At 37.5% G+C, this 26,675-nt stretch overlaps 1 protein-coding gene across 1 annotated transcript in view; it reads left to right on the top strand.

Annotated features, from left to right (window-relative positions):
- CCSER1 (coiled-coil serine rich protein 1) overlaps nucleotides 1-26,675 on the top strand; it is a gene marked incomplete at its 3' end in the record, with an annotated part of 718,149 nt that overhangs the window by 426,105 nt on the left and 265,369 nt on the right. Inside the window, exon 9 of the mRNA XM_082482793.1 lies at nucleotides 15,776-15,853. Within this exon, the coding sequence (XP_082338919.1) occupies nucleotides 15,776-15,853 (78 nt within the window). The remainder of the gene's footprint in view (nucleotides 1-15,775; nucleotides 15,854-26,675) is intronic.

Here is a 26,675-nt window from a genome sequence, read left to right as displayed (position 1 = left end):
TTGTTGTAATGAGGAGAGACCTTGGATTTAAGGGTCAAATGTATCTGAAGCTGAAGTCTAAAGGGAAGAGCAAAATCTCTTCCTGACAGAGAAAGAACAAAGGTTATTAGTCATACTGTAGCGGGGAAGGAAAGGACTGGAAAAAGGTACAAGTAAAGAAGGAATAAGTCTACTAGGAGAAAATATGAGTGGAAAGAAAGGAATGCATGAGATGGTCATCTCAAACCTAGTGCAGATGAAAAGAGACAAGAGGAGATGAACTCAGCTGAGTAGAACCGAGAATTGCGTGTCAGAAATTTAGCTTTGTAGTGTTTACGTCCTATTCTTAACTATCTTGATCATAAAGAAGTTGTATGAGCAATTTTGTTTGGGGTTTTCTTGTGGCTTCTTTTTTATTTTTTTCTATAAAAGTTCCTGGTTTATATCAGTAGTGGAATAGACTGCGCTATTGGGTCACTACCTATAACCAAGTAAGGATTACACATACTACACCAGCCTAAGCAAGCAAAGCTTCAGTGGTGCCACCTGAGCCTCTGGGAGACCAGCTGTTGGGCAAAAGGTGGTCTTCTGGAGATAGTCCTCTTATAACCCCGGTTTTGCTATCCATTGACTAATAAGCTCTTCATGTCACCCGTTTTCTTTGCTGGGTGTGTTGTGTGTAAGTGCTTTAACTAGGTCTTCGCATGGTGTGGTTTCCTTCTAGGTAAGAGTTTATGTAGTGACTGCTATCAGGACTGGTAAATAAATCAGACAACTAATGGAACATTGTAGTCTGAGCAGAAGGTAAAACTTCACAGATGAATGGAGCTGAGCTGAATGTATAAGATCAGATGCCATGGAAGATTTCTGTAGTGTCTTAGGAGAACAAGTTAAGATAGGACAGAAATTAAATGCCCTCAGAAGAACACAAATGAGGAAAATTCATCTGTGTGTAATGTCTACTGTAGTCCCTGTGGTAGAGTTGGAGAGTTAGGCTGCCAAAACCAATTAAGTCTTTCAAAGGTTAGGCGCAGTTTTGGCACTTCAAAAAGAGTCACTGTCGTGACTTTCACTTGTGTGCAAATTCTGAAAGGAAAACAAATGCTGTCTCTAAGTGGTGCTAGAAAAGTCCGCGTATAGAGAATAAACTGAGCATCTCTTCCTAAAAATGTTGAGCACTGTATCACTTTTCAAGAAGCTTGCCATTCTTTTGACATAGAGTGGTGCTTGTGAATAACAAGTCAATTTTGACTGCCGTATTTCTTGAACATATAGCTAGGATAACCTGAAAGTTTAAGATGACCTACTTGAGAAATTCTGTGGAACTCATCAAAAACTCACTTATCTTCCCATGAAAGACAGGATACATCTACCACTTCTGATAATATCTATATTTTGAATTTGTATTTGGTCAATTAATTCTGTTTTATTTTCTGCTTTTGTATTTCATGTTTTGTGCAATTTGAAAATGGACAAGTGATGGCATACTGTAAATGTATCATTAAATTCAGAATAATGAGGCTTTTTGTTACCATAAGTGGAATAACATGCCATAAATGCTCAAGATGCGAGAACTGACAAACCTTCTGTGATTATCAAATATGCCAGTCTGAAACGGTTCGTCCATACGCACCTGACTGAGAGTTATGTGATGTTCTGAGTTCCTGATCTGTTGTGTCAGGTTGAGTTCCATGAAAATGTATAGGACTGGGAAACAAATGGTTTGATGTCCTGATAGAAAAAAAAAAAAAAAAAAGCTTTAGTCATGTTTAAGTTCTGCAAAATCCATTTATTGAACAGATTAAAATCATATTTTTACTTATTTGATTTTATTAAATCAGCAATAAACAAAACCGGGGGGACTGAGCTTTTTGCACAGCTTACACTTAATGACTGTAGGTGCTATTTGTGTTATGGTGATTCCTAAATCCACAAATATCTTGTTACAGTGGACACTGCAGGAAGTTTCTGGAGAAAACAGACATCCGAACCAAGTAACAACAGTATGGTATAGAGGCAGTGGTTGTTACCCTACCCCAAGTTCTCACAAGTAAATTCTAAATTGCTTCTGCCACTAGCTTTTGGATGCACTTCAGAGGCTCTTGTAGATTTTCTTCTCACTTCTGTGTTAATAAAACGCCTGTTTCTTTAGCACGTGCTTTAACTTTGGTTCAGTTTCAAATTTTGAAAATTGATTGAGAGCTGCCATATGTCTCTCAATGCAGTGCATAGAGTTGTAGGTTAAAGTAAGTGTTTGGAATTTTTTAGATTAAACAGCTGTTTGTTGTTGTATTCTAAAAATGCTAACCAGTACTTAGTCCCTGGATAATGTGTGGTTGCTAAATATTTGTAACTCAATAGCTCACCCAATGAGCTATTTGATGATGTTATTATTAGTATTAGCTTTGGCAGAGAGTTTTTTTTAACATGACATCATTGTGCATTGGTAAAATAGCACATGGACCGTAACGTTGACTTACTACCTTTCATTGTATGCTGCCCGTTAATTTTGGTTACTGAAGTATAGCCTGTTCCCCTCCCATCCACACCCCACCACCTAATCATATAAACTATACCCTTACCTGCCACATTAGTCTTTGTGTATGGTAATCTTTTTAGTTTTTTTCCCCTGTGTCTTTAAGTATTCCTGATTTAAACACTGGATTCTGGACTTTCAAAGCATAGCCAGGTTTGGGTAGACAAGGCTTATCTTTCGAAGTCAGTAACACTATGTAAACTGTTTTTTCTAATGCCCAGTTTGGTAATATGTACTGTTATTAGACAACATGGCAAACTTTACTGAAATGTAATCACGAGAGACTACTATTTTCTTTAAGCTTACATTAGTTGGCTAGAAAGTTCTGCCAAGGATGTGCCATTGAGTAGCTTTTGATCATTTTTATTTTTTTCTTAGCTCCTAGTACTGAAAGCTTAACTGAAGAAGGAAGAAAAATCTACACAAAGTATCTTTTCTTTATTAAGAAACAAGGAATAATTGGATGAAAAGTAGAGGCAACCAGTTTTCTTGTCCGTTGAAACAGTATGAGCTGGGTGCTTGGGAGGCTGATATTGCAGTATTACAAAACAGGGTGGATTTAGTTTAGCCTTTAGAATATGAAATAAAAAAAGCTGTACTGGGTCAGTGCAAGGGTTTGTCCAGCCCTTCAGCTGTCTGTCTCCAGTGGTGGCCACAAGCAGGTGCTTACGGAAAAGCTGCTATGTGAAAACACGTGGTATTTCCCTCAGTACTCTCCCAGTCCATCCCTTTGCAGCTCAAGGGAGCTCCCGAACCGCTTGTTACCTGTTTGTTTGTTAACCCCCAAAGAATCTCTGCTGCTCACTTATCCAATTTTAGAGTGTTTGTAGTTTTATACCTCCATCTTCTACTTCAGCTATTCATTGCATCTGTTAACATGCTTACTTTTTGTTTCAAAGCTGTCTTTATTGGTTTACGCTTACAGATCAGAGGGAGTTCCTGGTCTTCGACCAGCAGGCAGGATTCAGCTCTCTTCTGCGTCTTCACAAGATACTACAGCACGTAGCACGTGTTGAGAAATGAGGCATCTTCCTAGGCAGTGCTGGCTTATCTAAAAGCAGCGTTTAGAAGCAAATCCTTTTTTGATAGTAGGCATACATTATGAGCTGGGGCAGCATCAAAGAACACTTGTAAAAATTTTAGCAAAACAATTTTATCAACAAAAGTGTACCAACAGGCTGATTATGAGCCAATAAAAAGGGTTTATTTGGTACGTCGAATTTATGTTATGGTATAAACTGACTATTAATGTTTCTCAAGTGCCATAGGTTCACCTTTATCTCTTTTTTACTTCTTGTTTTCTGAGGCAAGATTAGAATTTATTCCTCTTTTGACTGAAAAACTCTGTAAGACAGTATCAGGGTGTCTCTTCAGACTTGTACAATGTAATTCTTATGCTTTTATGAATATATCATAATTTGGGTTGCTATTTCCCCACTTCAAACAGTTTTATGTGACAGCTGCTTATGGTAATGATTATAAGTAATTTTTTTTTTTGTTCCATCATAGCAGTAATCTGGGGACCACAGCAATGTGGTTTGCTTATGATATATGTCACTGGGAAATAGAGATCTAGTCAGCATTTCCTTAAGTGGTAAGAAAAGGTATTTTTAAATGGGAGAAAAAAAAGAGAGATCTTTGTTCAGTACTCTTTCCTGAAGATCCTGTGATGCTTCTAAAAATAGTAAGGAAAACTTATTTCAGATTCTTTGTGCTATATCTTCATTGTGCATATGCATCATGCCGAAAACTTCTTTTTTGGTTTTGATCAGGCTCAGAAGCTCGCAGTTAAGTCAAGGGGGGTCTCTTGCTCCACCTACCTCCCTTACCTTTAAAGGGCATAAACTGGTTTTGTGCTTCCAGGAAAGCATTCTTGAAAAACTCCCAGCACTCGTTAGCTCCTTTATCCTCTATGGAAGTTTCCCATGGAATCCCTCCCAATGGAGGGACGTACAGAAATACTTGGAATATCATGATAATGCATATTAAAGCCTGTTGGTTTTGTCCTACTGAATTAAATATAATGTATTTTGCATTTAATTTTCAATATCTCAATTGAGGGGAGAAGGTAAGAGTGGAGGGCATGAGTGATGAACCTAAATTCACAGTAAAAAGGTATCTAATTTAATAATTTCCCAGTGTCAATTACTCGCGAAACCCATGCTGTGGCTTCCCTTGAGAGCAGGTTCACAAAGGGCAAAAGTGCCTTTTGGTCCTTGCTTAAGCAAATAACTGCCTCGGAAAAAGTCTTTGCAGTGCATCTGAGAGCCTGGTGTAGTGACCGAAGCTTTTTCTTGAGTAATACCACTGAATCCTATTCTGTGTATGTCGCTTCTGTTTCCCTGTAATTCTTCATGCCCTGCTTTCCCATACAGTCCCTAAACATCTTTCTGCGTTTCTGTTAGCTGGGCCAAAGGCGCTGCACAGTGTGGCTGGCTCACAGCTGGCTGCCCATCTAGTTGACCTTGAGCTTGAAGCTCAGGCTGAAGCCCCTTGCCAGTTTAGACCCTTTTCCATCTGTCCAGACAGTGACTTTCATGAATTTTACAGAAGCTTTAATTTTCTCACTCTGTTGCTTGGACTAGTTAGTATTGACCATTGTAACAAAAATTATTTTTGAGAAATAGGTGGACAGGCAGTGTGACCACTTCCAGTGTGTGCATATGGAATCTGCACACTTAATGGGCTGCATGCGAGTACAGGACAAAAGCAAGTCACGTAGTTGTCCCGTTCTGGCAGTGCTAAACCCAAGCTGATGGTTCTACCCCAAAAAACTTGCCAAAGCATACAAATGATTTATTGAATAATTAGCATAATGTCACAGAGGAAACAACTCAAAGAATGGCAGCTGTGGGTTGTTTTCAGTATCGCTAGGTATATTTACGGTGATACAGGGATCCTACATTGTTGATATCAGTGAATAAAACTGCAACCTTATTTATCACCAGGATTGGTATGTGTTTTTGTTGATTTCCGTGGTGGTAGCAATTATTTGATTTATACAATTATTTTTTTTCCTATTCGTTTGAGCGACAAATGATCAAAATGTGCCCCATGCAGTTGTTGCTGGGACAACTTGAAAATGACCCCTTGGTTGTTTGTAGTATGTGCTTCTAAATGCTACAAATGTGAATCTCATTTCTCAGGACAGCAATCTGTAAAATTATTGTAAACACTTAGCTGTGTGAGGTTTAATTAATGCCAGAAGCCTTCAATAAACATCAGTTGCAATTTGGAATGTGCTGAGTTAATGATTCTTGCACTCTGACTAATGCATGTGCCGTTAAATCTATGTGCAAAGTGGCTGGCACTGACATTAATCACATCCCATGAATGTCCCTGCGTGCACAGAGGGAAAGGAGGCAGGAAACCAACAGAAACATTTGACAGCAATGCACTTAAACATCTCCACTTAGAGGCCTAAAGGACAAAGTGCGTAACAGTAGCATTTCACGTGGTAGGGAAGAAAAACGTAATGAAAAGTTAACGAGTGCCTTTGATATCTTTGAAAGCTAATAAAATAACTTCCCAAAGTAAAAATGTATATTAAATGTGTTGCAGAATCATCCGTTAGTTATTCACAGTATCACAGAATGGTAGGGGTTGGAAGGGGCCTTTGGAGATCATCTAGTCCAACCCCCCTGCCAAAGCAGGTTCACCTAGAGCAGGTTGGACAGGAACACATCCAGGCAGGTTTTGAATATCTCCAGAGAAGCAGACTCCACAACCTCTCTGGGCAGCCTCTTCCAGGGCTCTGTCACCCTCAAACTAACAAAGTTCTTCCTTATGTTCAGACAGAATTTCCTGTGTTTGTGCCTGTTGCCCCTTGTCCTGTCGCTGGGCACCACTGAAAAGAGTCTGACCCCCTCCTCTTGACAGCCACCCTTTAGATATTTATAAGCATTGATGAGATCCCCCCTCAGTCTCCTCTTCTCTAGGCTAAGCAGACCCAGGTCTCTCAGCCTTTCCTCAGAAGACAGATGCTCCAGTCCCTTGATCATCTTCGTGGCCCTTCCGCTGGACTCTCTCCAGTAGTTCCCTGTCTTTCTTGATCTGAGAAGCCCAGAACTGGACGCAGTACTCCAGATGTGGCGTCACCAGGGCAGAATAGAGGGGGAGGATGACCTCCTCAACCTTCTGGCCACGCTCTTTTTAATGCACCCCCAAGAGACCATTGGCCCTCTTGGCCACAAGGGCATATTGCTGGCTCATGGGCAACTTGTTTTCCACCAGGACTCCTAGGTCCCTCTCTGTAGAGCTGCTTTCCAGCAGGTCAACCCCTAACCTGTACTGGTGCACGGGGTCGCTACAGGATTTTTCGTAGTGCTGTTATTTTGTATTGTATTTGTTTCACCAGAGAGTTTTTCCTTCAGTGAATACTGACAGTCACCAGAAAAAATGTGGAAGACATTTTGGAAATAAAAAAACCCTTTCAAAACAGATGTTTTGGAACACTGAAATTCTGTTCATGTAGCCCTGCAGAACCTGGCATCGTTTAAAATCATGTGTGCCATGAACGTGATAGATGTGGTTGCTCTCAAAAGGGATAAAGGAAGCCAAGGTTATAAACTGTGTGCTTTCTGTTTACCAAAGTTGATAGTTTTGCATTTATTTTCATGTTAATTCTGTGTCAGCACAACTCTGCCAGCTGAATCGTGAGCATACCAACTAGAGGTGATGTTGTGGCAGTATACTTTAATGAAAGTAGAAGTGCAGAAACAATCTATCCTAATCCATTTTGTCTTAATCTAGGTTCTTGGAAGAGTTAATTCTCACTATGCTTTGAGAAAGGTAGTGTGCTGCTCCCAAGAGACAAATCCTTGAAATAAGTATGTCTATATCCTTGTTTAAGGTTTAGTATAGTAATTTTCTAACGTGCATTTCTTTCTAAAAAACTGAACATGGGTTTGCTTGGCTTATAAGAAATTTAGATAGAGACTTTACATGTCTCATCTCCATTTCCAGCAGGTAAACTTAGGAAAAGCACAACTTAAATGAGGGAAAACCTCATTATTCTTGATGATCAAGTATTTTACAGCTGATGGGTTACCAATTGCTGTGTAAAAGAACAGTAACCAGTTTCACATCTTCAGTGGGGCTATTTAGTACTGTACAGTTAAGTAAGTGAGAGCTGTAACTGAAGAAAATTTCACTGCCACATTTGTGATGTCCATTTAGAAAAAAATGATGAAATCTCGTGAATTGAAGGTGTGCAAGTTGGATCTTTGAATCTGAAGTGCAGTTCTGCTTTGCAGTAATCTTGCACGTAATTGTGCTGAGTACTGTTCACTCTGAGAAGGTAACCGAGCCCAGAAATTCATATCTAAAGCAAATATGTTGAAGTTCAATGCTGTGAGGAAGGCTGCTTTTGTGCACAGGACATAAGACTCGGACTATGGATCTGTGCAGCACTCCATGACTCTGCAGGTGGACCTTAAAACACAAATCACCCATTGACCAATTTTCTTCAAGTACTTGTAGGAAGATCAAGTCAAAAGCACTAATGTTTTTTTTTGTGTTTTGCTGCTGTAAGGCTTAGGGACCCTCTATCACAGTTTCTTAATTATCAAACTGCGATAATATTGTCTCCTGGGCTGGTCTGTTGAGTGTCTTATATTTTGGGACAGCATTGTATTTGTCTAGGTGGTCCTAGCGGTAGTGTAGCAGTGATAATCTAAGGACATATGGGCTGAGAGAGAGCTAAGTCAGTATTAGACAAGCTAGTATAAGACTTAGGATATCTTCTTGGACATCTGGATGCAACCATAACACAAATTAAGACTAACAACACTTACTAAAAGTTCAAAACTGTACTTGTAGAGGTGATATCTGCATGGAAGACTATGCTTGGCGTGTCAGCGTTTTGAAGGTTTTTAGGACCGCGCTACTGCTTGTTTTTTCTTCCCTTTCAATAACTTTCTCAGTTGGAGGTGTTTGTGTGCTGTTGTTTTTGGGGGGTGTTAAGATTGACATCACTTGTTATGGCCATATTATTCACGGACTGTGACCATATAAATTTTTTACTATGTTGCATTATTCAAAGCATGCATGGCCACGTCTGGGCCATATATGAATGTGTGATTTGTAATTTTTTTATTTTAGAGATGTAATAACTAGAAAAAGTTCCTCTATACTTTCAGTGATGTGTGTACATAAACTTATGTCTTAGAGTAGTATTGGTTTATTTTAGAAACATAATCAGTAAGGAAATGCTATAGAGCTTTACTGAATGGGTGGATGATAGTAATAAACAATAACAGGTATTGCTTTAAAATTTAAATTATAAATTGTAATACCACCTGGAAATGGAGTCTTCTACTATCTGTTGATGTAACTGATAAAACAGGAAATAATTAACCAAGATACATTTAAAAAAAAAAATATTCCCCTGATCCAAGAAATGCATTATTATTTTTTTTAATATAGCATAGGCAGTATCTGCAACTGTTTGATGCTATATCTTAAAGCATTTTCCAAATATGCTTTTAAAAAATACATTTAAAAGCTCAGGTTTGTTTGCAAAATCCTTATTCTGAAAATCTGTGGTGGTCTCACGTCCCTGTAAACATTTAGTTTTAATTTTGCAATACATACACAAGTGGTAATGGTAATATTTAGAACACAGGATGGTCCAGTCAAATAAAGGGGAGTAAGAAGATACAATTTTTAAGGCTCTTTTGCTGTCTCTGGTGTTCATCAGCTCGGTGGACTAGGAGATTGACTTTTTTGCGTCTTTTCTGTTTCTAATTAGATAGCCTGTGCTCTCAAAGCTTGGAGTTTTTATTGGGAAGCACTCAGCAAAACAGAGAGGTTTTATCTTGTAGAGCTTGTGGATGGACAGTTTAAGAAAATACTTGGGATTGTAAGGATTTCAAAACTTTTTAAAAAATCATTCTACTAATCCTCTCTGGCTAGGATCTAATAAACCTTTGCATTACTGTGAGTAAGACTAGCAGGCATGACTATAGGGGGGCTTGTAACTCTATTAAGATTTGAAATCTTCCTAACTGTTGTTCATCTTCAAAGAGCTATTATGAAGTGATTACACTTTCAGAAGTTGGTTTTTTTTATTTTCTCAAAATGTAGTCAGACTTGGCAGTAGCTAATTATTAAAGTATTGCAAACTGCTTGGAGACGGGCTTGTCTTGGCCTTTCCTGATTCACACCTGGATACTGCGTTTTGATAGAAGTCAAAGCAGAAGGGATGTCATCTTTCATTCCAGATACCATACTTAGTGTATGGATAGGATTTTGCCTTTGTGTTTTACAAAAGAATTATAATGTAGTAACTGAAAAACTGTTTTGATTTGCAGAAGAGTCCTATGTGAAAGCTATGAAAAGTTCACTGAAATTCCATATTCTTTTGGTCTTTGTCGTTTACAGTGATTTGACAGGACTATAACCCTCAATGAAACCTCGGTTTGTGCATACTTGGGTGCATTCCCACCAAGTTCTCCCTTGCTTTTCTTCTGAACGATGGGCTGGTCCCCTTGGGGATGATCGTACCCATTTGCGACTGTGACTCCAGAGTAACGCCTCTAAATTTGTCGTGGCTTTAGTTGTTAGTTGAGGCACCTTAGTTTTTAGTACTTGACCTGTTGAGTGTCGGACCATTCTGTAGCTGCTTTCTTAGCCTGTGCTCAAGAGGCAGCTGAGCTTTTTCCTGCCCTTCACAAAGCATTTTCAAGTTTGATGTGTTTCAGCTGTACCACAGCTGATCACCAAAGCTATGCTGTATATGTTACGTTTTCTTCCCAAACGGAGGCTCAAACCAAGAGGGACTCAATTTCTGTGGAAAGAGCTGTCATATAGTCAATACTGTAGCTTACTGTAGCCTGCAAATTAGATAGAATAGATGTTGGAGAGCAGTTTTTTGTGCTACTTATCTGTTTGCTCTCACTGCCTAACTGCTGCTGTTGATTAAGTTTAATCCCAAAGCACATCAGAATTAAAAGACTTTGCATTTTTATAAGTCTTCTGGAAAAAAAAAAAGCTTTTCTCCCCGACTTCTGTGGCAAACACAAGTTGTTATTCACAGTGGGGTAAATGCCTGAATCAAGGGAAACAACTGCGTGTAAGTTGTAAATCTGACTACAGTGCCAATGCTGACAATTGTAGGCTGTTTTGGATGTATGCCAAGAGAAAACCCAAATAAAATAGATTTGTCTTCATAAAGTCATACAGTAGTCTGTGCAGACTATAGGAGAGAGAGGTTGAGTCATTTGAGTATGAAGAGATTTGAATGCAAAAAGTTATGAGATTTTTTTAATCTAATTAAGAATAAAGGTGAAACAGCTGTTAGGAAAAAAAAGTCTTTAATACGTTGTGAACTAGACAAAATAGATTCTTTAGTGACAGAAACCATAGCTGTATTGGCTAAGTTCCTCCAAAACAGCTGGAACAATAAGTTTTGCTGTTTGATTTAGTATGACCATTCAAGGTAATTTTCAAGGATTTTCTTTTTGGAATTTGCAATTAAACAAAGCACCACAAGTGGTCACCATGCTGTCAGTAATAGGGAATTGGGTAAGAGAACGGTCACAAAAGATAACTTTGACCTGTTGACAGTCAAAGCTATGAAAATTGTTGTAAGGCTCTTCTGTTGAGAGAAGGAACACTGTAAAAAGTCAGTCATAGGTTTCAAGATGTATTAACCTATACAGATTCCCTACATATAAGTAATCTGGTTGTAACTGACTCCACTCCGTCCAGTAGCTGTCTTTCAGTTGTGAAGACAAAGCGCGTTTTTCACTTGCTCTTTTGTCTTATATTTCACTTACCTGTAATGTTTTTACATGCATGTGATCAGCTGATGCCTGTTACCTTCCTATTTTGGCACCTCTCAGTGACTTATTGCAAACACAGTAATGAAATAATAAATATATAAAGACATTTTTGTACTAGAGGTAGTTAAACATATAAACTACATGTGAACTTATTCCCATGTGAAGGAATAGCTTTATTGATCATGGTCTAATGCTTTTCACTAGGGCTATTGAAATACTTCTGTTACTAATCGCAGTAATTTAAGCAACAGCAAATGATGGAGAAAATGTCCTTCCACATACTTTCTCTCTCTCTTCCCCCAACACACACACACTCTCACACACATATGTGAGAGAGAGGAGTTGCAATGAAAATTGCTGGCAATGTTGCCATGAGTTGTCTGAATTAAAAATTGCCAACAGCTCTTCTTGCCTTTTTGCTAATTAGGATGAACGCAGGGAGTGAGAATTTTTTGTGCTCTTATTCCTGTCACCTTGCGAGTGTAGTCTTAATGCTATTTATTTTAATAAGAGGTAATAACAACACGCAGGAGGGTAAGAAAAGATGTTCATTTATGCTCTATTTTTAAGAAGTCATCCAGAAGTACTCTGTTTGTCTGACCCTAAAAATATCTCAAAAATAAATGATTCAACCCCTTCTTGGTCTTTAGAGAGGTTCCTTTCACTGGACCATACAACGCTTTGGGGGCCAGAGCATCTGACGTCACAGAGAGAGGCAAAGGCACCTGTGATGCGTACCCTGAGAAGAAGGAGGTTAAGGAAAGATCTATTGGCAGTCTTTTTGCTACCTAATATTTTATAGGACAGGTGGAGCCGACTCCTCTCAGATACATTCAGTGAAAGGGCACAAAGCAGGGCCATGGGACTATTTAACATTCTGTGATTCTATGGAGTATCTCGAGAGAAAAATGCGGGCGTTAAGGAAACACCTTGTACTGTACTTTGACTTTCTCAAAATCCTTACATTTCAACACGGACTTATGAAGAAGTTTTTGGGTAGCCGGGGAGATGGTGGTGGCGTGCAGCATGTGCATTTAATGGTATGAATACTGGGTCACATAGGGAAAACGTCACTAATTATTCAATTTCACTAGGAAGCCTCTGAAAGAAAATAACTTTTGTGTTTTTAAATAGCAGAAAGACCTCAAGGAAGTTTCAGAACTTGAAAAATTGCTTTTAAAAATTAGAATAGTAACTGTCTCTAGGAGTAATGATGTGAAGGCAATTGAAGGCTGCTGTAGGAAAATAATGTCCAGATAACGTATTTCTTTGTTATGAATTAATGTTAAAGTATGCTACTTGGCTTCTAAAGATCTCTATTTGGTCGATTTGCTACAATCGAGGAAAAAGGACAGTTTTTTAGTTCCAAAGGTCCTTTTCCACTATCTATTTTCCACTTTCTTTTCCACTATTTTCCACTTTCTTTTCCACTATTTTCCCACTTTCTTTTCCACTATTCCACCTGGAATTTTGTTAGTCTTTCCCATTTGTATTAGCTTATTAAAAAGTCGATAAAAAGGATTGCCTACCTTTTCAGACTGCCTCTCACTTAGTGTCACAGGCTGTTGCATTTGTGGCGGCGCCACTGGGTTGTTGTCTATTCCAATGCCAGAGACCAAAGTAATTGTGCAGACTCAGACATACCACACAGCATACTAGGTAACACGTTTGCAAAAGCAAAATTAGTTGCTAGCTGGGCATCAGTTCTTTTGAAGTGACTATTCGTAGTAAGGTTTTTGAAAAGAAAGCGTTTGGGCAAATGTGCACATCTCCTGTAAGCAATCTTTGTTCTTCGGAGAACGTGACTTCCCCTGCAGAGGGTTTTTGGTTGTAGCTGGGAGCTGGCATCTCTGTCTGCAATGCTGTGCTGTACATGGGTAGGAACAGTAAATCCACGGCCGAAAGCAGAGTGTGTTGAAAATATCTAACAAATGTTGCCAAATATTTACAATAGTTTATTACGTAGTAAAAACAAGTGTCAGTTATACTTTTTTGGGGGGTGGGTGGGTGGTGTAGAGTGGGTTTAATATGTATTTTTTGTGTGAAGATCTGCTACGCTTTTACAGAAATAGTTACACTGAAGTTTTGCATTTAGCTTGCTTTATATAGTATGCTATATTTTATACATCTAAATTTCACATTACTGCGTAGCAATGTTTTTTTCAGCATTTTGTCACATTAGTTCATTATAATGTCTGACTGTTGATATAGTCAATGCAGCACAAAATTATGTTTAAAGTATCAACTTATCATTTTAAGTGTTTTCATATTGGAAAGAGCATTTTGTAGTGGGTTTTGGTATCTAATACCTTTAATATTATGAAAATTATTTCATAAACAAAGGTATGTCTTTTGGAACAGCTACTTTACACTGGCAAGAAGAATCCTGGAAATATAACTGAGATGAAATTGAGGATGCTGTTTCATAACAAACATAAGTTGTCTGCATTACAGCGTGGTTTTAAACTTTTTGCAGACTTTTGCTGCATCACTGGAAATAAGATAAAATACACTGTATTCTTATTATATTTAATACTTTAAAAAATAATTATTTCATATTATGAGGGTTGTTTCACATCAACACAGTTGTGAGTACTCTTTTTGTAGAGTAAAGAGAAGATACTACTTGTCAGCATGGACATCTTTAACTTCTGCTTTTGGTAAAGATGATAACGTGGGATCAGAACTTGGAAGTGTTGAAAATAGATCTCACTGCATAAACGCAGTTAAATGAGCAGCTCCCAGAAAGAAATGAATTTGACTATTCTAACCTTTCTAGCTTTCCCAATTAATCAGTTTCCTTAATTAAGGTTTTGATTTCTTCAGTTTCTTCCCCCCCCCCCCCCCCAGTTACTTCAAAATATGTATTCGTGAATCCACAGAGAAAGTATGCATATCTTAAATTTGATCAGATACACAGTTTAATACTGCATTTGGTTCAATCATAACTCAGTCTCTGTGAATGCCTGGGTTTGTAACTAGAATATTCATGGAACTTCTGAGCAGTAAAATATTATTGTCTAAATAAGAAAGTAGTTCTATAACAATGTCTATTTTCTAAACACCTAAAAATGCTGCTGGCAGTGGACTAGTAAATTCAAACCTCAAGAAGATGAAGCTTTTCTGTCAGAAATGAGATTATCTTTGTTATTAATTCAGTTTTAACTCAGTAGTTACATCAGCAAGTTTGGGTGCAAGTTGTCTCATACCAGTGAAGTGATTGGTCTGAATTCCATTCCCCCCCCCCCCCCCCCATTTGAAGAATTGAAATACTGGAGATAGGATCATTTAGGTGTTGTCTTCTTCCCACTGTTTACATGCTTTTGGCCAAAATTCATTTGATGTAGTGATGTGCATCTTGGCTTGAAATGACTAACAGTTGATTTTTAAAATATGTAGAACAGATACTTATAAAGGAAAACACAACTCAGTAGCTGAAAATGATAACCTTTCTATGTCTTTATTTCAGTAAAAACTGAGATTCGTTCAACTTGAGATTCAATTAACCTGAAATTCAATTTACTCAAATTCTGTTTTGCTGTAATACATACCTGTCAGTAACACTAAAGCATACTTTTGTAGGTCTTGAGGAATTTGAGTCAAAGATAAGAATTTTGTATGGATATAGCTGAAAAATAAAACTAAATTGGCAGGTAGGAAAACATAAATCAGTGCAGTAAAGGACTTTGTCGTCTCTATTCATGGAGCCTTCCCCTTCTGGATGCCTCTTCTTGCCTTTTCCCACATATTTACAGTTATTTCATCCTATAGTTTCTCCTGGAAAAAAAAAAAAAATATATGTAAGGGCTTGATGAGGATCAACATTTCTAATCCATGAGTTTCAAAAGAAGTATCAAAAGCCTTTTTTTGTGAAGCATAATTTTGTCAAAGCAACCAGGTTTCTTTGCTGGAGCCTGTCCCAGAGATTCCTCGCCACTCTTCCCAAAAATGACTGAGGTACAGAGGGACAAGAACAGGAAAAGCAGAAATCAGTACAGTAGCCAAGAAATGTTTAGGCTTTGCTAACAGTTTGCATTGGGCAAGGGGGAAGTCATCTCAGTGTTGTGATCTGCGGTGGAGTTTGCATGTTCCTTAATGTTTCTTTAAAAAAATGGTTTCTTTGCTGTTGGAATGGTGCTGGTGTTTGCAAGAGTCTCTACTGCTGCCCAGTGCTTTGTACCTGCATCTGCTCTGGAAGAAGGTTGCTTTGCATCACACTTGAGTGACATCCTTCTTGTGGGCCCACATCTACCGCGTAGTTGGACATTCTAAGTCCACTGTTTAAGACAAAGATAAGTTGATGAAAGGAAATAACAGTACGGAAATCAACCTCCCGGTGAGAATAGTGCCATAATAAATCCATTTCTGAACAGCTGTCCATGCATGAGTTTTTGAACTTATCTGGATCTTTGCAACTGCAAAACCCCGTGAGGAAAAACATGACTTACCTATGATATGTCATTTTGTTTTACAGGAGAAGGCTCAGTGCTTTCAGAAGCCTCTTGCTTCCCAAGCAGATAAAGCCACACAGACAGAACTCGTAGGCCATGATGTAAGTAGTTGTGTCGAACGGTATTTTTTTATCATCTTTGTGGGTGTTCAGACTTCTGTCAGCCTGTTTGCCTGTACTGCTGTTGTGTCCCTACGTTGATTTAGGGGAATTTACTGGAACACCATTCATCCTTTGCTCTTAAGTGATTTTCAAATACCTTCTGAAACATGAGAAGACAATTACCACTATCTGCCCGCATGCCAATGCCCTGTTAATTGTATGCTTTACAAAGAGCTGAGAATTAGCATAAGTAAATGTGGAGGATATGTATTAGTGGATTCTAATTTTTTTTCAGTTTTCATTTACGCACTTATTGAAAATTTAATGAGGTTGTTATGTTTATAATCACCATATGCTGTCCAAACAATATTTGAATTTTGGGAGATAATGGAATAAATACAATTTTTCCCAAGTGATGTTAAAGTTCCGTTTCCTAAAGAGCATCAGAATTTCTGCTAGTAGGTGAGTTTTAGTACGTATTCTCATGCAAGAACATAGTCAGGGAAGATTCCTTAACAGTAGATTTTTTTTTTCTGTGTTTTTAAATGGAAATATTATTTCTGTGGGACATTGGTTGAATACGTGTAAGAGATTCACTTGTTTATATGAGCCTTCTTGAATAATCTTTGTTTAAGAATGCCACAATGTGGAACATTTAGCACAGGTCTATTCTGTAACCTGAGCAAAATTTAACAATACTTCTTACCAAAGACTGTTCTGCAAAATAAGGCTGTGGTTCTGCATTGATGTGTATCAACAACCTGCTTCAAATTTATAGACAGAACACTGGAATTAAAGCATGTTTTGAAACCTTCCTCTAAGTTTGCATTCTATCAGTGGAGCATTAAACTTTTGTCTTCTGAGTCTTCAGATAGTCTTCTGAAAACGGCAACATAAAAATTTCACATTTTAATCTGAAAAGCTCTTGAAGCAAACTACCTTTTGGTGTTTACTCAGGCTGTCCTTTAAGCTGACTCAAGCCAGGGGTACTAAATGTTTTGTTTTTTTTTTTAAAAGTAAAACGCTTTGGACAAAAATGTAGTTATAATTATTATTTTTATATGTATTAGTCAACACTTGTGGGTTGTTTTGTTTGTTGCTTTGTTTGGGTTTTTTTGAGTATTTTTTTTGTTTAGGGCAAATAAGTCAGTATTTTACTCAGTGTACCTTTCTGCACCAATCTCTTGTTCGTGGGTTGCCAGACATGAACCCTCCTGTTCTACTGTGTCTGTGAAATAATGTCTGTTGGGATTTACTGAAATTGTGAGGTGTATATATTAATGGTGAAAATTCCACAATATTCAGAAATACTTGAAAACATTTTTTGTACGTTACAGTGCTATATCCCTTTCTTCTGGGACTAATTATCTTTAACAGCTACGTTATTACATCTTAGATGTTAAATAAAAGCCTTCCAGCCTTCCACTAAAAACGTGAATAAGCAATTTTTAGGGTTGGTTTGTGGATTGTTTTGTTGTTGTTTGGTGTTTTGTTTTGGTTTGTTTTTGTTTTTTTTTTTAAAAAAAGATGTGATTTATGCATTTGGTTGTTCTCTCCCAAATCAAATATGTGGTATGTCATACTGCATGGATTTACTTTTATTTTCCCTGTTTCCAGTCTGTGTTCCCTTGGAGTTCCAGGGGAGAAGTCTTCTGTCAGTAAAGTAGATGATTGCTGATTTTGCAATAAAATTAGATCCTCCTCCCCCAAACAGATAGAGTTTTCTGGCTGACATCTGAGTATTAAAGATAATAACAATAATTTAAAAAAATATTATTTCCTTTAGTAGCATTCTCTTCAACGTTAGTGGAAAACATTTTTCAACCTTCTCCGGTAAAATGCATCTAGCATGTCATGGTTGCAATCACATGTTTTCTTATATAGGGTGGTGCAATGCAAGAACAAAAGGAAATGTGGAATGTTTTCGTATGGAACAACACATCCCCCTGTATTTATCTTGTACAGAGTACTTGTGAAAATTGCTTTACAAGGAGATGATTACAGAGAAAGCTGAACTTATCTACTGGAATAAGACATGCTTACTATGATCACCATGAAGGGAATCCAGTAAAGAAAAATGTGCAAATAAATAGTTTTAACACTTTTCGTAATATTGTTAAAAACTTTTGGTCACTTATTTATTAGCTTACGTAGCTTTTCTTCGAAGGATAGCTATTACAGGTAATGATAGGTTCAACTGTGTTTCTGTTGAAACTAAGTGGCAATTACATTTGTATTCTTTGCTTTTATACGAGATTTGAAAGATCAAGTTGTAACCCTGGCAAGTAGTATCTGCGCATCATTTTGTTCAGTCTGTGTGTAAGTGTGTATAACTACAGGAATATTACGCTAATGTGAAATTAGATTAATTGGAAAAACACAAAACAAATCAGAGAATGCAAAATATAATTTTCACCCCATTAGTCGCACGTTCTGAGAATAGCATACATTGAACACTTAAGATACAAAGTTTAACAGGTAAGAAGAAAATTTAAGTTCATTCCATCATTACTACAGATTTGCAGCTGCCATTTCATTTAAACAAATCAAACAAAAAGAGAAGTCACCTGTTTTATTTCTCCTTAATGCAACTTTAGAAGCTAATGATAGTTGGATAAAAATGTTGTCAGGAATTTGTGTAGCTTTTTTTCATCAATGTTGTACAAATATTGATGTACACTTCAAAATGTAGTATTTAAGTCATTAAGTTAATTCTGTGAATAGTTTGGTTTATATTCTTTCATATTCTTTTGCTTCACTGTGTAAATTTAATAGTTGCCTATTTTGCAGTGAAAAAAAAAAAATGAGACAGGTTATCCCCCAAAAGAAAGCAATGCCCTGTTTTGTTTGACTTGTGGACAATGCCTCTAGTAGTTGAGAGACTGTACTTTAGCCTTGGAGTTCATTTAGATGCATTGTTAAAAGTAAATGGAAGTTCTGACTTTGAGGAGGAATGAATCCTTTCGTCCATAGGGTGTACAGTAATGAAAAAAAGGCTAGAGGCTAGTCTATATTTAGGAAAGAATGGGTGAAGAAGGGAGAAATGCAATGTTTCAAGGGGAAAAAAACGTTCTTGACTCGGTGGAGCTGCTCTGAAAACATTTAAACAGTGTTGACTGAGTATTTTGGGTAAGTATTTGAGAGGTTGTCAGAATAGAAGTGAATATAGTGTATTTTATGTTAGTGGATATAATTACAATCGGATTCTGGCTGTCAAGATGATCACCAAAGTTTGGATCATGCAATTTCCTGCAATACCTGTAAACTGTTGGATAATACTTCTGATGGGTTTCTCTGTTTGCTCCCATGCAGCATACTGAGATTTTTCAACTGAAACTGCTTTAGAGTACTGTATTAGTAAGCAAGTGAAAGCTAAAGTCTGTTAGAAATAAAGATAATATTTCTCATGAAGAACTGTTTGAATTGGAAAGCACACTGCTTAATCTCTTTTCTGTATTAAAACCATCTAATACAAAACTTAATTATGGAATTAAAACGTAAAGTTTAAAATAAGTTTTGATAAGGAATAAAAAGGTCTTCCATGATGAGGAATGGCACAGTTTCCTTAAGTGATTAACATGACCACTTTGCTACTTGACTAAATTGAAAGTAAAATATGAACACAGCTGCCGTGTGTATTCAAGGGAAGACATTAGAAAGTAATTCAGGTTTCTTAGAAAGCTAATTGCTTTGTACTGCAGGCTGTCAAGGGATCTCCACCTTATGATAGCCCTAAATTTATTCTGTTTTCCAATATGTGTACGGAGAATCATTTAAAACATTTTGGGAGTCTTGCAGAAAGAGCCATGTGCACAACGGATTGATGTGGGAGACTGCTAAATAATAAATGATTAATGTGTCTTAAATAATCGATGCCAATTTAACCTCCTTTGTTTGCAAAGCCTTATTTTATTGAGACATCAAAGCAAAATTTCTTCCATGTTGATCAGGTATCTAGAACGGACCAGAAGATGAATAGATACAGTCAGCTTGCATTGTGACTGATTACAAGATCATGTTAAGTGATAAAACCATAGTCATGGCCACTAGCTGAATAGGTAGAGTTCTCTGTTTCTGTCACCAAAAGAAGTCCAACTCAGCACTGCTTTGTCAATCTTTATTAGTCTTTGGATGAAAAGAATTTGTACTTAATTTTATTGTACACGGAGTAGAAATTCCTAATAGTTGCCCTGATTTCTACAATGTCTTCTTTCTATTTGCCTTGTGCTGATGATAAAGGTTTCACATCTGAGAACTGCTGTTCTGCTTGTTCTTTTTCTTTGATACTGAGAGTAAAGCTGATGTAAACAGGTTTGGGACTTGCCCTTAACTCATTTCCCATTTGATGGGAAACCTTTCCAGTTTAGTGGTCCTTACATTTTGTATTATGCTTCTAAAGTCTCAGACGACAAATTTGCGTGGTCTTGCTCCCAATCTGCTTACTGTTTGGTTTGCATAGCTAGAAACAGACTTTTTTTTCCTTGGTGATCCACCAGTGTTGCGTTTACAACGGTGCTGGATGATACATAAGCAGGCACTGACTCTAAACATCTGTACCACCGTGTAATATTTTAATTAAAGGTATGCATAGTACTACATTTTCAGGGTATTTGTTTTGTAGCTTGCTGTACATTGCCTTGGACAGCATGCCTCTGTTTCCCTCTCAAAGCCTGGGTACTGCTTTCTGCAGAGCATCTGTGTGTCACTAGGAGGGATGGAAGACGTTGGAGGCGGATGCTCTAACCGTTCCCCTCCACCTCCCTGCTATGCTCCTCGCCCTCCCTGGCAGCCAGCCAGCACTGTTTATGGATGCTGTGAGGGACCTGTTGTAGTGTCCTCTAGTCTAGGAAGGCAAGGGAACTGAATACTAAAGTACTTGAACTTTTCGAACTTTCCAGTTTAACCTAAATATATTCCTGCCCACTGTATTGCATAGTTTGTTACAGTGGGAAATGAGTTGCATTTTGCCACCTAAACCAGAAAATATATCCTGCTTCTGCCTCTCCTGCCCTCTCCCCTTTGGTCCACCTGCTATTGTATGTTACTACTAGATTATTTTTCTCCATTTATTTCTTATTTTCTCTCTGAGTTTGTTTTCTAACGTATAGAGGGAAATAATGCAAACTCATGCGTAATACACCTTTCTCTAATGCAAAATTATTTTTCAAAAAATAAGTACCTTTAGAAATCAAATCAACCATTAACCATGTCAGTCTTTGTTTTGCTTGTACTTCTGTGCGCTTATTCATATCTGGATATCCAAGTTATTCTTGATGTGCTAATTCCTTTCCCACAACTTCCTCTAGCCATCATTTTATCTTCTTCACATGCCCTTTTTCCATTTTTTAGTACATAATTGCAAAATACCATTTCAAAATCCGCGTGAGTTTGGGGATGTCCTGCTTGTGCAAATTGTTTCAAGCTTTTCATTCATTAATGGTGAAATACTATGCTGAAACTTTTTTGGTTTTACTGATCGCCTCCCACCAACCCTTACCCAGGCTTATTGCCTCACCATCCGACCCCAAGGTATTGCTGTTTGAATTCCATTTAGCCACGAAGCCAGGAACATGAATGAGTTGTTACACATAGGACTGCTCACTACAAGGATAAACAGTTCAAGTTACCAGTGCTGAACTTGCCAGAGGACGCCTGCTTCTGCTGAGGGTTTGGTGTCTATGGTGCTCTATAAAAAGCAAGACAGGTTTTCATATAAACAAACTTCAAAAGTAACTGGGTTCTGGGACAGAAGCTGACGCTTGCCATATGGAAAAGACAGGCTGCCCCTAATCACTTTAATCCTGTAGCTGATTATCAGCAGGTATTATGCATGTAATTTTGCCATCTCTAGGAATAAAGAACAGTAAAATTTCCATTCTCTAGTGGTGCTCAATTAGTATGAATGATCTTCAGTTTTGATTTGTGGAATGCAAGTGGGCTTCTGGCTGCTTGTATAAATAAACTGTGCGCTGTTTAAATATTTGTAGTAATATGGGGCTTGATGATGTAATAGATGAGTTTCCTCATAGACCAGAACTTAATATAACACTGTAGTCTCTGTATTTTTAAAAATATAGTTTTCCTGTGATATACTCTGCAATAACAGTGCAATGTTTTTCTTGCCTGTTAAGTTTTCCATCTTTCTATTTATTCTACATTTCTCTATCGTAAACGTCTTCTGTCTTTTCTCCTGTCTGTATATCTGCAGTTATGCTGTCGCTATCTTGCTTTTAAAGTGCAATAAAGTATGAGGTACTTAGAAATATTGACCAGACTTACTGTCACTAGTTTTTGCTTAGATGTCTTGGGGTGAGGGAGAGAAGAAGGGGAAGAAGGAAAGGAGGGTGTTTGGTTATTACCACTTCTTCATCCTAGAAATTCTGCTTTTGAAGATAATGCTCTTCCCACTTCTTCTGCTTTAGCTTCATCACTGTCTTCTCCTTAGAGTTCCCCAGAAGTTTCCTTTTGCGCTTACGCATATCCATCTAGACATTTTGTCTCATTTCTTATTTTTATTTTAATTTCTGTGTAGTACTTATAAGTTAGTATGACTTACCAAAATGGTATCGCAGTAGTATACTTTCAGCATGTTATACTTACATTGCTTCTAGCATAAAGATACTAGCGGGCAGTTCGTGACATCTCTAAGTATTAATTAAATGAGCAGTTATCCCTAGAATTAATAACATGTTTTTACTACATCCGCTCTGACCTGTTCTGCTAAGGATAGAAAGAAGTAGGACACTGACAGACAAGACCTTTCGATAGCTTTTATTTGGTTGAAATTAAAAAGCCATCCCTTTCCCAGTAGATTATGCCTTGCTGACTCTGTTCATGCATTATGCTGAACACTAGCAGTGTCCTATTGGTAAGGCCAGTGAATGGTTTGGGAATATCATAGCAGCACTGAAATCTTTCGAATTTTGCTCGAAAGAATGAGATGAGAATTCAGTAAAGTGCATTCATTAACAATCAGAAATTTGCAAACATAGCAATGTTTCACCATGGGCTTTAAGTATATTTACTTAAAAAAGATAAAAACTTGGATTCACCTTGAAGAAAAGATCAACAAGCAAAATACAGAAATGAGGCATGGATAACCACTGTATTATGAAGAAACGTGTATGGGTTTTGTCATATTAGTACGTTTAGAATGAGTGTTTTTTAATGCGGAATGATCTACTTACACAGTTTTATCCTAATGTGGAAATGTTTTCATGTGGTGTGCATGCTGCATGTAGATTCCCTCTATTAGCATAAACTAGCTCATTCTGGTGACCTTTTTCTTGTACAAACATGGCATCTGTTGTACATAACTGTTTTCTAACTAGAACTGTGTCGTGCACAAGCTGACAAGTCATATTTCTGGTTTTGTATGCATAGTCACTTAATTCTTTATTAGGTTGATCGTTGGTGTGCAAGAAGCTTTATTATTACATGCTGCCTGCATGACTGCATACAGCATAAATGACCATTTTTCATGTAACTTTGTGTTGCCATCAAACCATGCATCTTTAAGATTTCATTTCATTTCTTTTTTCTTTTCTTTTTTTCTTCTTTTTTTTTTAAAGGCCCTGTGGAATTCTCCATGTTCTGAAGGCTTAGTTTACAAACCTATCAGCATCTCATTGGTTCCATCATTATTAAATTAAAAAAAACAACATCTGGACTCTCTGCACTTATGGATTTAATTAAATACTGCTGTATATGAAATGAGCTGCAAGTTACCATTACTGGCAAAATTCTTCAACTTAAAGTTATATTTGTATTATCAAACATCACTTTTTTTGGCAGTAATATCTTCATTATTAAATATATCTATGAATAAATTATTAGTAAGCTATCACAACGTTACAATCTGAAATAAACCTTAATTATTCTTACCATTTTGTGCACTTAATCATCTGTTGGCAACTCACTACAAGTAAGAAAATCCTTCAGTGATGCTTGTTTCTGGGGTTGAGAAAATACGTCTTCAAGATCTGGAAACCAAAGGATACTATTACTTTTAAAACCTGTATTTTCTGTCTTCCAGTAATAATGCATTTGCACCAATTGTGAATACAGGTTCAGCACCTTTCAATACGTGGTCTGTTTGATGAATGTTCATAATGATGTATGTAATTCTTATGTGTGGTTCAAGAGACGTTTCTGCGGGGGATTTGGTAAGCTTTTACGAGATCAGAATTTACCCAGCTTTATCCCAGGAAATAAGAGAGCTGATCCTAAAAATGTACACTCTGATTTTTTTAATCCATTAGAATCATAGCTTTACTCTACCTTTTAATCTTATTTTCTGAGTGCTTCATCTTCTAAAAAACATTGCAAAACAGCACCAATGTGAGCAAAGTAAATATTGTGTTTGCTGGATGTGACTGTGATACTTGAGTGGATAGCTGCTGGTTTCCAAAGAAGGGGGGCTGAGGGGGGAGATAATTCCTGGTTTATGGCTTTATTAAGCAAGAAATCAGAAGCAAACTGGAGAGTTCACTATTAGTTGCTTTAGTGTCCCCTTGCCCAGGATTGACTTCGTTCACCGGAGGACGTACTCTACACCCACCCAGGTAAGATAAGAAGGTGCTTGTGCCAGCAGTGTTCTTAAACCGTTCCTGCTAATACCTTTTCTTACTAACGAGAGACAGTACTTGAATCTTGTTACTAAGCCATTTCAATCAGGCCTCGTAGTATATAATAAGAACAGTTATCCAACTGGAGCAACTGTTTAGCACCTGTGGCTTTAATTTCAAACAGAGGACATACTGTTCTCATTTAAAAATAACATTTCACCAGTTATTCTTAAATGCATCTAAACCGAAAATAAAAGCAACCAACTAAATATTCATGCAAGTCTTTAAAGTGAATGAACCTTCTTCACAGGTGATGTTGCGTTATGTCGGCTGATTCTGTACCACTTAACATGGTGTTATTGTTGATCAGTATTATATCAACTTTTCTGGTTTTGTTCGTAACAGCCATCTTCAGCATCCTCTCTCGCCCTTTCGGTCAGGCTTCCTGAAACTTCTTTGTGTGTCTAATTGCATAGTTCTTACTGTATTTGTTGGAAGTATCTTGAAAAAACAATGAAGTAGCAGATATATAATTTAATGAAACGACAGAAATGAGCACGTGCTTGTTATCCTTCAGAACTTCATCTTCCTTGTTGAACTTCATCTGTCGCCTTTCTTCCTTCTCTTCCTTGGTACTAGAAAATCTTTTTTGTAATCATTGATGAGCATAGAAACGTCTACCTCTTACTGTCTGTCATGCTTTCTTTTTTCATCACCATCTTTATTATGGTAATATTTTCAGTCCTTGTGGGATACTATTATCTGGAAGAGGATAGAGAGAACATTTTGCATTGTGATGCTTTGCCACAGAGATCTGTATTTTGCTCAAAGAAATGCATATTGGGAATGGAGACGGTTTTGAAAAAACTGTATAAGTCTGTGAAAGAAGAAGAGGGGAAGAGAAAAGAGTTTTCAGGATGATGAGAAGAAAACTAGTTTCATTTCCTAAATGAACAAGCTTTTTTACCTGTTCCTCCTAAGTCTGTGAAAGAACACATAAAATACTCCAACAGCTAGTGTGTTTCTGAACTTGTCACTTGATAGAGGTGTTGCTAGCAGCTGTCATTTCAGTGCAAAACTGAACACAGTCCTTTGGGATAAAGAGCGTAAGAGTTGGGATTTTAACTTCCTCAGGAAATTACCCATCATTTCCAATATCTTTTTTGCATTTTCTTTGTTTTACTTTCATTTTTCTATAACTTTAAAAAAACATTATTAACCAATAAGAAATTACTCGGGTTTGATTTTGCTCACATAGCATTTAAATGGTCTGCAAAAAGAAATCATGATTGACAAGTACTATTCAGACTTCAAGGAGACACAATCAGAGTGGGCAAAGCGCGCACTTTATATGCATAGACAAGAATTTAGTGTTAGTCAAAGTCTTAACAGTCTGATTAAAGTTGTTTTGGTTTTTTATTATTCCATTTAGAGGGACACTAGCACATCTAGTTCAAACATTCAAAAATTAAAGTACATGAAGTTCCTAGTACCTACCCCTTTCTTTGCTGTATGGCTTACTCTTGCACAGCCACTCTTGATCTGAAGGTCAATGGCTTCAGGTCAGTCGCGAGAGTGGTAGCACTGCTGTAAATCTGGTATCACAACTCCTTGGCAGGAGTCTGATGTTAATGTTGATGATTTCTTTCTCCTCATTCTGGAATCCAGTCGGGATCTCTCTGATACGTTTGTTATCGTGTTGTACACCTTGCTGTTTATCATTGATCTCAAGTTCATATGACACCTCTGTTATCTGTACAGCTGGTTTTATCACACTCCAAAGGTTTCTTTCCTTTGATGGTGAGTAACTGGCCATTGCTGAGTTCATAGTCCTGGGGCCTCTGGTGTCATCCAGTGCCTGTGATCATTTGGATTGCTCGTTATGGGAACATGATTCTTCACAGAGCAAGTGCTTGTTACCGATAGCTCTTAAGATACGAACATACAGCTGACAACGCCACCGCTGTACCCTCCCTGCTACCAAAACCTTGCTGTGTAAGCCCAATGCGAGGTGTTACGCCACACAGCTGTGAGAAGCTGAACAGCTAGTGCAAAAAAAGGTAGTAGTAACCTGCTCTTAGATAACTGCTCTTAAGAGCTACAGCAAATCCTCAGGCAGGCCAGACTGAAACCAATCTCGATGCCAATGTTGTTAGCTTGATCCAAAGCCTGTTTCTTCTTACGAGCAACGGCAGCACTGTGTTAACTGGGATACAATGGTAAAACGGTATTGGCAAAATACTTTGCTCTCATGC

Source organism: Vanellus vanellus, assembly GCF_965231255.1.
Source record: "Vanellus vanellus genome assembly, chromosome: 4".
Lineage (NCBI taxonomy): Eukaryota > Metazoa > Chordata > Aves > Charadriiformes > Charadriidae > Vanellus > Vanellus vanellus.
Note: the sequence above shows the minus strand (reverse complement) of the source record. Positions and strands in the feature narration are given on the sequence as shown.